Source organism: Pyxicephalus adspersus, chromosome 1 (genome assembly GCF_032062135.1).
Source record: "Pyxicephalus adspersus chromosome 1, UCB_Pads_2.0, whole genome shotgun sequence".
Classification (NCBI taxonomy): Eukaryota; Metazoa; Chordata; class Amphibia; order Anura; family Pyxicephalidae; genus Pyxicephalus; species Pyxicephalus adspersus.
Genome location: NC_092858.1, coordinates 126,099,090 through 126,115,061, shown reverse-complemented (window position 1 = coordinate 126,115,061; position 15,972 = coordinate 126,099,090). Strand labels below are relative to the sequence as shown.

The following is a 15,972-nucleotide window of genomic DNA, read 5'->3' as shown; positions in this document are numbered from 1 at the left end:
CAGACAGTTGTCCTCAGAGCAGGTCTCCCAATTAAAGTTTCTTTTTCTTCACCTATTGCTCCGCTGGCAGCTCAAAATGTTGGTTTTCCCCTAAATGACAATGTGAGTGAATCCCCCAAGCAGGGACACCGAGGTCTAATGATTCCCTACTTTATTTCAAACTAAATAAAAACAATTATCTTTGCATGCACTTTAAAGTGTTGTTCAGATGTCTGACGGGCATCAGATGACTGTTGCTGTAAACAATCTTTCGTCATCATTTCCAGTGACAGTTAAACAAATGTGTGACGTTCACACATCACTGTTTTGTTAAATGGAGAGAGGAGAGAATTAGCAAGTGGCCATGGTGAATTTATGAACAATGTCAGGGACTGTTGTACACTTGTAAAATTTTTACACGTCAGAATTATCCAGCATGTATACCAAACTTAAGCCAAACCAAGTGGCAATTGCATTATACCCTCGGCTCTCCTGCCACAATTTTTCACCCATACATTTTTCATACACTAAACACAGGAAGCCTGATTTATTACAACTCTCCAAGGCTGGAGAGCATACAGTTTCATTAGTGAATCTGGGTGATCCAGCAAACCTGGAATGGATTTCTTAAAATCATTTGCTATTTGTTAGCAAATGATTTCAGTCCTGGACCAGATCTGTTCCAGATATTATGGATCACCCAGGTTCACTGATACTCTCCGGTCTTGGAGAGCTTTAATAAATCAGACCCAGTGTTTTAGCTTTATTCATTTACTGCAACTACAGAAATAGTTATAATTGATTACTTTGTACCCCCCCCCCAGATCATGCCACCCAGAGCAAAGTGCAGGGCTTTATTGTACAATTGAACCTATATTTTTACCTCTAGCCAGAACCTCCGCTTTGCTATGTTATGTGTGAGACTTATATATTACATGGTTTAAATCAGTGGCTACAACACAATGTATAATCAAACAATCTTTATTAAAAAAACATACAAATAAGTTAGCAAAAATAAAAAAGGCAAACCCACACATTTATAAAAAAAAGGCTGTTACACTAAAGTTGGTCAAACAATACAGCAATCAGTAAAAACCCATTGGCCCCAGTGAACAATACAAAAAAATTGATTTAAACCACATCACTTTATATAAATCACACCCCTTTGATAAAAATGGCTATGAAAATATAATACAAAAAAATCTGATACCAAAAGATGGAATTTATATGAAGTTTTTTTAAGGTTGTCCAAACCATAATTTATATTTGTAATAACTTCATGATGTTTAATTATACTCCTTAAGGATATTAATAATAAATATAACCTGGGTTGAGTTTTAAATAAAGTTAAATTGACTTCTCTTTATTTTAAATTAATTAGGTGTAGTCATATTTAATTTAATAATTTAATTAAATAATTATGAGTTATCATGGCAACATTTAAGGCCAGTTTCTTAAATATGGAGCAAGGAATATTAATAATAATAATATTAATTATAACATTAATTTATAAAACAGTAATTAATCATTATCAGTTAGGACTTTTTGTTTAAGTTTTTGTAGGAAAAGCTGTCCAACGCATATCCTAAGGATTTCTTTATACTAGAAACAGTATTTTGTAAGTTCTATTCACAGCAGAACTTGTGAAGTGCTTATACATTTAGGGATTTTCATGCAGGAAACCCACCATCCCTCAGTGCTATCCTACATTGAAAGGGTTCCGTACATAGGATAAAAATGTAATTTCACCACAAGAGGCTCGATTTCTAAACACAGCACACCAAGATAAGGATCCCTTTTATTTAACGTGACATTATTTTTAGTGCCAATGAGTCCAATGCAATTTGAAATGCCGAAAATAAAGTTCCTCACTCGTGTTAAAACTGTCAATTACGCCTAAGGTATCTTTGTTTTCACTTTTCTTATCTCAGGTAATTACGAGCAGATATAAATTAAAATCATCAAAATAGTCCACATAGTGCATTTATGAAAAGTAAGTCTTCCAAGCTGTGAGTGAAACTTTATCTATAATATAGCAGACAACAAGTTATAGAGAAGTGAAGAAAACAAGTCAAGCTCTGTTGTAAGAAGAACCCCACCACCTACTGATACTTACCTTATACTACCTTATATACTGATACTTAGCAAGGTTCCCCTGAACTGTAAGATCCAGGAGTCCCTGGGGTACGTTAAAAGCTCCTCCATGCATGAGGAATTGGTTACTGGGGGACAATGGAGTGGTGAGGGAGTGTAGTAAAGGTATAAGCAGGTGGTGGGTCCATCTTACAAGAGAACTTGTCATTTTGCACTAAACTTGGGTCAAAGTAACAGAAACTGTTTAAACACTATGGTAATACACACAATTATCTAAGATTACGGTATACTACTGTAAACATTTGGCCTAGGTCAAGTCAAGGGACGCATCACATGAGTCAAACATTTTTTCATGAATTAATATATTTAGTTAAATTGGGGTTAATTTACTAAAAGAACTGTTCTTTAATATAATTAATTATCCTTTTGCAAATTAAAATTCACCTTGAAAAGATACACAATCACATGCAGACATATGTTAAAATAAGAAAACATGATTTCTGCTTGCACATGACTGAATGGCTGAAGTAAGCAGAGCATTATTTCATCTACTAAGCTAAGTGAAAATTCCCTTAAGGCTGGGTCTACACGGACGTTTTTAAAAACACATGTAAACATTCCTATTGTGTTTTTATGCACTTTTATTAGCGTTTTAAAGCTTGCCTTTAAAACGCTGGAAAACGCCTATGCCATTTTTCCCCGGGTTTTTACCTAATTTGCATTTTAAGTGCTTGAAACACGGGAAAATGTAGGAAAGCATTTACCCGCTTTTTCCTGCGTTTTTTGGGCGTTTCCAGCTTTAACCCAGCCTTTTATTTTTTAAACGTTGCAAGCAACGTTTAGGATAAAGCTCTTAAACGTGCCACAAGTAAACGTCCTAGTGTAGATTAGTCCGTTGGAATGCATGGGGATTTCAAACATGGGCTTTAAAAGCCTCAGGTTAAACGCTGGGGGAAATGTCCGAGTAGACTAAGCATTAGTGAACTAAGCCTAAATATCTTTATTCAACCTCATTGTTTTGTGTGTGAAAATTACACCAATGACAATGTGTTCCAAAAATTTAGCTTGCGATGTGTAAAACAAATGATGGGCGCCTTTTGTGTGGAATAAACTCCTAGGATCAGTAACCGTAATTTCATTCTTCTGAAGGAAGAGTGTTATTTGGTACTTAAAATCCAAGAAATATAGGGGAAATCAAAAGAGCACTGCTAGTATTGGAGCATTTATGATGCCTCTCCGACTATGTCCAGCATAGCTAACCCAGGCACATCACATCTCTTCCTATAAAAAGGACCCCAAGCAGCAGCCTGCCAGAATCATTTCCACCAGTACTAATCTGTAATTACAGACTAACTGAGACCAAAATGTCCCCGAAGACATGATCAAGGGAAGGTGGAATAATTCACTTTCCTGAGATGGAAAGTCTGCTTTGCATGGAATCCATTACATACCAACTTCCTCTGGGCAATTATTGATGACAGCAAATAGTAATTTTAATACATCACTGCATCAAAAGATGATTGAAATAATCTACTGCAAGAAGAAAATATTGATCAAGCTTATAAACTCAAAGATCTCCAAGCCTGATTTTGTACCACTAATGCTTAGATCATTCAGCTTAGAAGAAAAACTTTTCTAGAAAATAAACCTAAAATGCACTAGACGTTGGCCAGTGGTGTGAGTTTCACTTCTCAGTCTCTCTCTATGTGAACAATAGACAAGCTTTATTTTTAGATATCTGTACCTTAAAGACTAGGTTGGACAAAACTTATTGAAAAGATTTTGGTTTTGAATACATTAACCCATATCCCTCCAATGACCTCCTAAGTCATTTAATACCCTGTACCACCAAACATTGATGGTGTTATTGATAGGAGAATTCATTTCTAAGTCATTTTATCAGACAACAGTGCTACAAGAATCGGTCCATAATATGTTACTTCCAGTGTGCTATTAGCTTACAGGAAGATCCACAAACAACATTGTGCATAATTCTTTAGTTTCCGATATGCTGCTCAGGATAGTTTATAGACACCTCTCCAGATGTGATGCTGTCAACGATTGAAGTCAAGGAACTCATGTCACGTTGCTCTGAGGAATCATCACTTAAAAGATTTTCTGCAAGAGAAACCACAAGAAATTAGAATTCTAGAATGATGGCAAACATGCACTCAATAGACACGCCACTACACTTTGAGAATAAATAGTTTACCTCAACTTATACCTGATAAAAATGTTAACTTTTTGTTAACTTTTGTCATTACCTTAAAATAATTTCTAAAACCAGGTTGACTACTCTGTTCTTCCATTTTATTGAAAGCTTTTACAGGATATACATATGAAATTAATAATTATGAACTAGCTTAACTTTGTTTTGATGACTTATAAAACATGCAACATTTTTTACTTTTGAATATAGTTTTTAATTTTTCCTAGTAAGGTTGTCCTACTCATTATGGACTCAGATTTTGATATTATCTAAATGTTATAGCTTTAGAAAGTCTCACATAACACAGAGTTACACGAGAAGATAACATGAACAAAAAAGATTTCCTGAATGTGATTCATTTGATCTCTTTACATAGTTATTTGCACATATTACAAGAAACAGTTCTGACATTTTTGCATTATTTAAAGCAGCTGGAATATTCATTTAGAACAGTGTGTGTGTATTGTCTATTACCTTTGGTAATGTGGACTGATAGGTTTGCTTTAAATGTGAACCTATTTTATTTCTAACAAAAAAAATATTGTTCACAGAGATCTTTAGCTCAAACCCGAATTTATATGATATTATTGAGCCATAGGATTGTCTCACTGCTCTGCTAGATGTACACAGTTTCATTCAGAGAAAGGGATTCTGAATGCAAGCAATCAGGTATTTATATAATAAATGTTTTATATACACTGCACAAACAATATGAAAATTCAGTTACCAAGCTGAAAAAAGTTAAATTGACTGAAAATCATATTTGGTTATGCAATGCTGTTGTATGGATCTGATTTCCTAGAGTGTGAAATGAGGCAAAGAATAGTAAATTAAACATTTGTTCATTTCAGTCATCAAGTCATGGGCAAGAAAGCTATTTTAGAAAAAAAAACTTTTACACATGATTGGCTATTTGTATTCATTCCCCTTTGCTATATTTCACAACATCCTCCCATAGTTCACCCCCCATTAGTCAGTCACATCAAGAAATATATATAAAGGAAGAATTTTTTTTCATTTATTTATTCATTTATTTTAAAGTAAAAAGAATCAAAAGTTTTACCAGTGGTTTAGAAATATAGATAATCTTGAAAATCATGTTAAACAAATTGTTTGAATACAGAAAGGCTTATGATTAGGAATTGTAATGTGTAGCCACTATTGGGAAATGTCCATTTGTTGTGCATTGGATGTGGCCTTTTAATACTCCACATGTTCTCTTTGTTGGGTCACATTGCTTGAACAAACAGCTAAAACTTTAATGGTCTTTTGTTCTTTGGCTGGCACTCTGCAGTGTATATTACTGCAAATATGACCTTCACAAACCATTTATTGGGGGCATGTGATTTTTTAAACAGTGCATATAATTTGTAATGCAGAATCTGAGGGCCTGAAGGGATTTCTGTTCTTATTTAATCCATTAACATAAAGTACAGATTTTTGACCTTTGTTAGAAAAACAATTCATTTACACTTCATGCAAATCTGTTCAGATCTGACTCTGCATGAATATAAAGTCCATGGACTCTCTCAATTATTTACACATGTCGTTCTTTTTTGTAATACTTTATATGAGCTTTAACTTTTCTTTGCTGTTATTAATAAGAAAGTTTATAGAGAGATAGCGTTGAATTGGAATCCTTAAGGGAATGTTGTGAGTATTGCTGCATATATAGGTTATATTACTTTTCAAGAGTAAAGACGGACGGTATAAAAACTTATGTTTTAGGCATAATTTAGAATCCTTCTTCATAAAAACTTTAAAGATGAATTTACAGTCAGTTGTATATATAATCAATCAATCAAATCAATATATAATCAATCAATATGTATAATCAAGTAGGCTAAATATCACTAATACTGTTTACTCGTACAACAAAAGTAATAAAATCCACTCCAATAAAGTTATCTTTATTGGGAATTTCTAACATCCTTATTTGGGGCAAAGTTACAGGTATCCCCTTCTAAAACTCAGCTTTTCTACATTCCGTAGCTGTTCTGTGGCTCTGTCAATGCCCTCTGTGAATACTTAGTCAATCTGAGCATCCCTTTTTAATGTACAGCACTGCGTAATATGTTTGCGCTATATAAATCCTGTTTAATAATAATATTAATAATAATGGAGGAGAAGGAAGAAGAAACTAACCCTATGTAAGCTCCAAAGTTAAGATTTTCAGATCTGGTAGAAGAATGGAGCAGATAGGTTTAGTGTCAATGGATGGGAGTTGTCCTAACAAGAGAACTGGACAATAGGTAGGTAATAGTGTTTTGTTGAACTTCTTTCTATTTCTCTGCAGCCATATTTACACAAACCATATGAAAAGGTCACTTACAATGTACTTCCTGAAGATTGTGCAGGTGATGGCTGAGTCTGATGATATAACATGTAACATGTTTATAAGGATAATATAGCATATAATTTAAATGGACTTTAACCTAGGCCATTTTTTAGCATATCAAGTGTACCACACACAGCTGTCTACAGGTACAAAAATGTTTTCCCCCACTGAAAGGAAGTTTAATAATATGAATTATAACATTTTCCTCTTACCACTTTGACTTCCACTAAAGTCAGACTCATTCCACTCAGGGCTGCAAGATGAGGAGCTTGATCCACATTCACTGGATACCTACAATAAAAAAAGGAATAACATTAAACCCTGGTTTAAATTGGCCTTTGGGTTTGTCAACTCTTGTATTTCTTATTGTAGACTGGAATGATAGTTCCCTTTTTTTTGCCTATGATCATAGTAGAAGTGTGGGTTTTATGTACCAGCTGTAATAAAACATGCATATTGAGAATTAGGGTTCAAATGCATTTCACTTTTCTATAGGTAACATTAACCATTGTTATTATATACAGGAATAAGCTATCCACTTCTATAATCTGTTAACCTCCCTGGCGGTATGAACATTTTAGTATTTTTAAATGTCAAATTGGTTTGGGGGTGGTCCCACTTCCCGACACATCTGCATACCCTGGCCTCTCATCTCCAACATTCACATGTGGGGATGTGAGTCCAGGGGACGCAGATGCTGGCTGGGCATCACCAAGTGGAAATAGATGTGTGGGGTTACCACTTTTTGTAATGAAATTTCACCCCGAGCCACACTCTGGATTACGGCCAGGGGGTAATGTAACCAGATCTATTGATTCTAAAAATACAGGGAACTTTTTAGCATAGGGTTGGCATTACAAACATAACAACCTGTTCATTGGATCCCATGCAGTTGCAGTTTTTCGATAAATGTAATGGATTGTCTTTGACACAGTATTATTTCAGGGTCCAAAATTATTAATTAGAGTACATATAACAAAGCAATTTTGTCTTTCAGAGCCCATAATTAATGTTAGAGATTTGGACTTTACAAAGGGGAATATATTAAAAATAACTTTGTACAGGTTTAGGGAATAAAGCTTGTGGCTTGATTGTAGGCATTGGTACATGTATCAAATTTAACAATGTTTCCCTGAACCCAAATTTTGAGGGGAGGTGCAAAGAAGGCTCTTCCAGACATGGGGCACATTCGTTTGTTCCTTCCTTCAGAGCTCAATAGTGTACAGTGGAATCTGGTGGCAACTAAACAGGATCCCCGGGCTGCAAAGAATCAATGGTAAATATAGCAGTGCCAAGCTGGCATTTGCATGGTAAACCTATCAGCTGTTCATTAGTCCAGTGAAATGACTCCTATCAAGTTTTTCAAATTAGGTTTGGCCATAACTAATATAAATACAGCACATATCTTTTGGATGTACAAATGGACATCAAGTTTTTATAAAGATAAAAATCAATTACTAACACTGCTTCTTTTGTTACATATCATTGTATATACATATAACAATACACTTTGCACTGCATAAAATTATAATTTCTATTTTTCCCAAGAACGCTTGATGCATATAAATATAATATGTTCTAATTTAACATTCAGCTCAGTTACAGCCTGAGGTTTGTCTGGAAACAAATCCATTGATTTTTGAGCACAGCCATACCAATAATATTTTGGATGCCAGATTTAATACATGTGTTTAGCCAAGAGGCAAGAAATATTTTTGTACATTTTCCTGTTTCAATTTAAATAAAATCTTCTAGGATGATACCTGCTTATTAGATTGATACATGCTGTGATACATAGAATATATGAAAGCATTGTGTAATGTGTCATTCTATCTTGTGCATTTACTCATTGAGTTTAACTGAGGTCTTCTTATGAATTAGTTTACTTGTATGCCTTCATTTATACCTTTTAATTCATGTATTCACCTATACGTTACCTCTAACTCTATCTAGTCCTCCTGTATATAAGTGCCACTATATAAAATTTTGTTTTGTCTCTAGTGACAATATCTGCAATAATCCTGTACATTTAAGTTTATAATATCATTATATATCATTTATCATTATGCAAATATGGAAAAGTGAGTTTAAGATAAACTCTAGACACAAAAAAAACACAATGTAGTTTATTTAATAAACAGTCATCAGCTGTATTTTTACATGCAGCTACCTTATATATGTCTTAATCTAACTTCCATAACTCAATGAACAAGCACCGCCAGAGAGAGATAGTGATGGGCCACATTTTAAACCAGTCATGCTGTATTTCATTACATAATGCTATCTCCATTCCTGAACATACTAACAGGAGGGATGGCTCCATAAGTGATTGGATATACCAGTCATGAGGGTGGTGTAGACTGGTAACCAAACTGTATTAGGCAAATACAAGGAAAAAAGTAATGCCACCAATCTAACCCTGCTATCTGAGTGCCTAGATCACAAAAGCAGCTAAAAGTATCTCTACTTTCCTTCAATGAACTGCTATTGGCTTCCTCTACAAGTAGGACTTTAGGAGTATCATAGAGCTGCTCCCTGGAACCCCTTCCCCTGTCCCAACCCCCTAAACTTTCCTACCCATCGACCTCTTCCACTTAACCATTACTAATTATCTATTCTTTATTTCCCCCACCAAAACTTGTTTAGGCAGGACCCTTCTCCCCTCAGGTGCCATTGTACGTCTATGAATACAGGTTTGTCATCTGCAGCCCCTATTTATTGAACAGTGTCGCACATTGAACTTTAAAGTTGGCACTTTATAAAAGTAATAAAAGAATAAAAGTAATAAAAATGATATACTTTTCAAAACTTAATAATAATAGTATAATAATGTATATCAGTTGTTTATACAGATGTTTTTAGACAGAGGTAGGATAAATGGCATCCTACATATTTTCCCTAGTACATGTTTCTGTTTCACTGCTGTGAAAAAGATTACGGGCTAATATTTTTTTTTTCACTTTACAGTGCTATTACTGATAAATAGTGCATGATATTATTACATGATTTTGCAGCTAGGAGAGCTATATAAGGATGTACATATTACATTTACATGCCTTTACAGCCTGTACAGCATAACATGACTATTTATGATCTTTTCTAGGCAATGGAAACTAAAATGGGAGAACATAATTCCAACTAGCTCTTAACTGAACAAATTACATTTAACAAACAAGATGGAACTGCTTAAAGCCAGGAATTATTATGCAGTCCAAGGCTAAATGTTTGTCTTTAATTTCAACTGAAATGGCATATTAATAGATTTGGGCACTTCCATGATTGTAGCTCATTGCCTTAAATAATACTGTGAAATTAAACAAATATCCAGGAATTACTGCAAGGCTATTGAAAAACAGAAGTGCCTGTGCACTTGAATATACGTAAGGTTTAACGAGCAAAGGCTTAGTAAATGGAATTGTGGTAATAGGTAAAATGATATACCAACAGAGGTGGACCTAAGCTAACTCATTTAATGCATACTGGGTAGGGTAATTCAACCAGTGACACACATAGACAGCCTGCTGTTGTCAATTGTCAGCTCGTAAACTTTGAATGAAATGTTTTGTTTTTTCTTTAATTAGGAAAAAAAGTTGGAGCAGTGAAGAATGGTCACAGTGGTACTAACTATAATGTCAAAAGCCAACATTAGTTGTTGCTGTTTTTGAGTGTTAGGGGATTAAAAGTGAGCACCACACCAAATATGAGATCAGATATAGATATCAAATATCAGATATAGTTTTGCTCAAATTTGTCTCAATTTGGTTTGATGTTTGTTTGTCCAAACTGAGGCAAAAATTCTAATAGTGCCAACCCAAACGTACTGTTCAGGCTTATTATATGTTAACAGGCTCACAGGGAATGTGGGATAGGCTGTGTATATTGAACAATCTAACTAGTTAGTTGGAGCAATATATTTGTTCTGTTCTTTGTTCAAAAAGTGAATGTTAGCACTGATTTTTTTTTTCAGTATACCAACCAAAAAATTATAGCAGTTTTACCAATCCTTATTCAATTCCAAAAAGAGCAAAACAAGGTTGAGCTGTTGATAAATTACAAAATATGATTTCTAACCATGGGTTAATGTTCTCGGCATATCTTGCTGGTCATGTTTATATGGATGTCCCTCTCACTACTAATTTAATAAAAGGACGCACTGATAGATGCAGTTACCTCAACCTAGCAATACAAATTACCAGCTGTATCTGTTTTGTGCCATCTATTTAATCCATATATATTTATATAGCTCTGAATGTCAACCACTTCAATATGACTTCAACATTACTAAAAGGATTATTCAGCATTTAGATTTTCCTGGTTTCCAAATGTATTAAAAGACAGATTACTCTATAGCCGTGAAAAAATCATTAAAAATTATAAAAATTTTCTAACTATCGGGAATTCAAATGGACGCGTAATGCTTAAATAAATTATGAAATAGTCAAAGCTTAATATAATCCAGTCAATCCACAAAACATAGTTTGGGGGTAAATGTATAGATACTATTAGGGCCTCCCATGCACACATCTGTGTCTCTGGTCCTTTCCTTAGTCTCAATTTTATATTGGCACTTGGGAGAAACTGACAAGGCAATGATATTTTTTAGAAATACCTCCTGACTATTTGTCCAGCAGCCCTAAGGCTGTGATCCTCGATGATTTGGTATGATGCTCTGCTGGACCAAGTTGCTTCTAAGTTTTATATATTCTATTAAGGGCCCTTTCTGACCCATGTTGTCAAACCGTGCAGATGATAGCCTATGTGTGCACATCAAACTGCGCAGCTAGGAGAGGCAAATCGCACTGCAGGCAAACAGATTTGGTACACATTTTTTGACAACTGCACAGCCAAAAGAAACATGTTACTGTTAGGGACCATGTCATGATCTCCAACAGCTGCATGCAAAAAATGGTTCCCAACCAGTCCCATTCACTTAAATGGAAGAGGATGGGACTGCGGTCGAGCCATGGCCGAATGCTTTGGCTCACCATGGAGCTGAAATAGCCCTTACTGTTTCATGTTCAAAAGCAATTTATCCTAAAAGAAAAAATTCAGACCTGGTGCACCCAGAAAGGGGAAAGGGTAGTCAGTGGCATGCTAGCTCCAGGATATTGCATACTGGCTTTTATTTCCTTTAGCTTTAGGTGAATAAATTAAGAGCACAAGAGAAAAATTTGTAACACCCCGTTTTCAAAAATGTGAAATGTGAAAATCATGAGCCAATTAAGTGCAGTACCATTGTAAACTGTTTAATATGATAATTCCCCAGTAAAAATCTATAGTACTGGGATTTTTCTTTTTTTATCTATTACAGAGGAGATTGTTCAGCAAAGCGGCAATTCACTCCAAGGCAAAGTAACATGTTTCTGCTGAGTTAGATTATTGTAACGGCTATGTTGAATGATTTGCTGCAGCATTCACAGCTACGATTCTATACAGTTTTCTTTTTCCAAAGGAATTGGAGATTTGACCAAGAGATACCCAAACTGGTAAATTCCCACTGCAGGTAAATAAATGTCCTTGCTGTCTTAATCTCATCTTCAATTATTTTTTACTTGTTAAAAATTCACTTTTACACAATCTATTGCAGTAGATCAATGTAAATAGGGATAGGTATGTTTTAATACAAAGCAAAAGTAATTGGAGGATTTTGTTTACACGTGGAGGATATGATTAAAGTAACTGAGTGACATACGTGAGCAGAGAATATAACAGCCATTCAAAGCTGATTGCCAAAAGTCCCATGAGGATTAGTACCAGGCTGCCAGCAAGCCTGCCACATGCTGTCTGTTCACTGTCACCAGCTACTCATTCTCTACCCACTGACCAGATAACCTTTGCTAGTGCAAGAGGTGACGAGGTCACACATAAGCCCTTCTAGCATTGACATACTAAGCAGTTCAAGTGCTGAACAAATGTAGAAGGCAAGAAAGCAACCTAATGACAGTAATGTGTCTGACACGCTTGTCGCCAATGACAGGATCCACACCACGTGTTGTCTTCTAAGTCTCTAAACAGTCCAGTTCAAATCTTACACACAAATCCCATTTAAAATAATGTCTTTAAAAAAAATCATAATTAGTCATAGTAAACTTTTTGAGACTTTTTTTTAGCTACAACCAACAAAGTTTACTATATATTTTTGTAACTTTGAACAATAGTTTTGATGGCTATAATTTATGTATACAATTTGTCTATGTATGCTAAAACTACTTTATTGTTTTCCCCCATTCTTTATCTCTCTAACGTTTTGTTACTAACTTCTCTTGTGCTTTTTCAGATTCTCAATACCTAACCTCATTTATTTTTTTATTAACGGTCTCTAATGAAGCACAACATTTATGTATTTTGGGAGTATATTTTGTTTCTGCTCATAGATTGATCCCTAAAATGCACAGTTAATATTAATAATAACTGGTATTTATAAAGCGTCAACATATAATGCTGCACTGTACAATAATTAGGGATTGCAGATGACAAACCTACATAATACACAGGTATTAACAATGACATAGTCTTAAAAGAGGACCCTGACTTGTAGAGCTTACAATCAAATCTGTTTTCTCATATTATTTCACGTTTACTGTATATTTTTATAAATTTTATTCACTTTCATTGTAATGGTCAGTACCTTTTAGGAGAAGAAACATAGACAGTCAATAGTTAGGGATATTTGCATATCTGTTTTGCATAGGTTTATGAAATAAGCATTCTTATCAGGTTAACTTAGCAAGATTGTGATATAAAGTTTGGATTGGCCTCAATCAACATTATGAATAACATTATTGATCTTAAAAAATTACAATCTTTTGACATTGTCGCAGGATAAGGACTTTCAGAATTAAAGATCCAATAGCTATACGTAACAGATCTACTGTTTTTCTTGGACTGAGCGGCCTGCATTGTTATGCTATTAACATGCAGGCTTGGTCAAGGTCAGCAAGGAGAAATAGACTAAGGCAGCGTTATCTGGCTACAAAGGCAAAGGTTTTAGTTCTGGTAAAAAAGGCTATGGTTATATAAAGTTATACATCAATGAGTAGATATCCTACTGAGAAGTGGCAATAGATCTGCCATTCCTAAGTGTGAGTTTTAAAGACTTATTAAAAAGACTCTCCCTATTTGTAAATGAGGGAAAATGCAGTGCAGGAATTACACTTTTTTAAATGAGTAAAGCAAACCAAATAAAAAGCATACGGCAGAAAATGTACAAGATGCTGGAAAATCTGTTAAAGGCTTCCAGTAAAAACACGTTTGTTTGACATGAATAGTGCTTATGATTAGTATATCAGCTAACTGCAAAATTTAATAAACTTGTGTAAAATGATACCGAATGCTAATAAATTTACAGATAAAATAAACCATATCAATAATTTACTTATATTATTTCATAAACTCCCAAGAATGCATTAGTTTACCTATTCATTTGTATAGGATTGGAACCAAACTAGAAAGGATATTAGCGGAGTGGTGTGTTTACAAAACCTATAGGATTCCCTTAAATGGGATATTTGCCAAGTCTATTTTACACAATATAGAAACAAAGTAGACAGGAAGTGTTTTTGTAGCCAAAAAAAACCTTTCTTTCTACTTTGTTTTTATATTCATATGTATAAATTATTTAGCAATATCTAAATCAAATATATTAAAAATGTAAACATAATGAATGTGGTATCTCTAGCATTGGCTACGCACACAGGAAATTGTTTAGGATGGACAAAGCAAACAGCAATCTATTAGGTATATTCCAAACAGTCAGTGTTCAGATCTAAACTGAAAAAAAGTAAAATATGATTGCTTATTGTCATTTACTGGACACTAAACATTATTTTTGTACCTAACATTTATTATTGTTAAACCTGTATATATTAAAGGTAAATATATTGCACTGACATTGACAGGTATCTTGTCATAGAAAAAGACTATTGTATCTATATCATTATTGTTCTATAAGCAGTGATATTTACCACACGCTGAGCGCCATTAGTTAGGAACAGCAAATCTCTTTGGTCCCTCTCTTGCTGGTTAAGGGATGCTAGTAGAGCTTGCAGACGTTCTATGTATTGGATGGCACTCCTCAAGATCTCAACTTTAGGAAGTCTCTGATTAGGGTTTAACAAAGTGCTTCTTTTTAAGGCTTCAAAAGCTTCATTTACTTTCTTCAACCTGCGTTTTTCCCTCAGCGTAGCTGCTCGTCTTCTGTCCAAAGACACTGTCTTCCGTTTGCACATCTTGCAGGCCCATGGCAGGCATTGCCCGGGACAGTGGTCCTGCTGGCCTACACTGGCATGGGGTGATACCTTCTCTTCAATGCCTGTGCCTTGCAGTAAAACACCATCAGCACAAATACCCATGGAACCACGATCTTGAAATCCAGTTTGATCATAAGAGGGGAGCCGTGCGGAAAAATAATTTTCATTGTCAAAAAATCTTTGCTCTGGGAAAAAGTATGGGCTGGTTTCAAAGAGTTCCATCGTGTTCAACTGTTAGGATGTGTTTCCTTTCAATAACAACACAGCAACTGCACTTCTCCCCTTCACACCAACTGCTTGATGCCATTTAAACCCTCTGCCCAGCATTAAATCACAGAGATAAATATAGAAAAAGGCTCACGAAACCTGATCCACTTTTTAGCTGTTGCCTGACATCAAAACTTTTTACGTCTGAATAGACGGGATTCTCCCCAGAGGATAGTTTTTTTTTTCTGGTACAAGTACAAAGGAAACATTCCCTTTTAAATTTGAAAGACCACTGTTTAACAGATAGAAAGAAAAACAGATAGATAGGTAGATAGATAGATAGAGAGAGAGAGAGAGAGAGAGAGAGAGATAGATAGATAGATAGATAGATAGATAGATAGATAGATAGATAGATAGATAGATAGATAGTGAAGAGATAATTTTATGTAGAGGTAAATAATATATAGATTATAGATAGATACATAGATGTATCCACATGACGTTGAGTAGTATTGGCAGTATTTTGACTCATAATTAAAATAATAAACAAACAAAATAAACAGTATAAAAAAAATATAAAATAAAAATAAGATATTATATATTATTAGTAGTAGTGTTAGCAGTGATTGATTTACTTATATTACCAACTTGATAGACAGATGAGTTCTGTATAAAAGGATCTTATATGAAATCTATAGCAATAACATCAGCAATTCCTTGAAATACCTAAATCAAAAAATAGATAAAAAAATATAAAAATAAAAAATACAACAATGAATAAAACAATATTTGTTCAAAGGGATATAGCATATTATTTGTTATAGTATTATCAGTATTTTTACTTATGTTCAAGAGGTTCAGATAACAGTAGATAGATGCATAATATATATAGGTAG

The 15,972-nt window shown here is 34.4% G+C and overlaps 1 protein-coding gene across 1 annotated transcript; it reads right to left on the bottom strand.

The window, feature by feature from the left end:
• Window positions 1-956: 956 nt before the first annotated feature.
• Window positions 957-15,459, bottom strand: MYOG (myogenin). The gene is made up of 3 exons (XM_072426570.1): window positions 14,585-15,459; window positions 6,833-6,911; window positions 957-4,191 (listed from the first exon to the last, which is right to left on the bottom strand). Exons 1-3 carry the CDS (start codon window positions 15,089-15,091, stop codon window positions 4,070-4,072), a joined length of 708 nt encoding a protein of 235 aa, XP_072282671.1. The 5' UTR covers window positions 15,092-15,459; the 3' UTR covers window positions 957-4,069.
• Window positions 15,460-15,972: the final 513 nt, after the last annotated feature.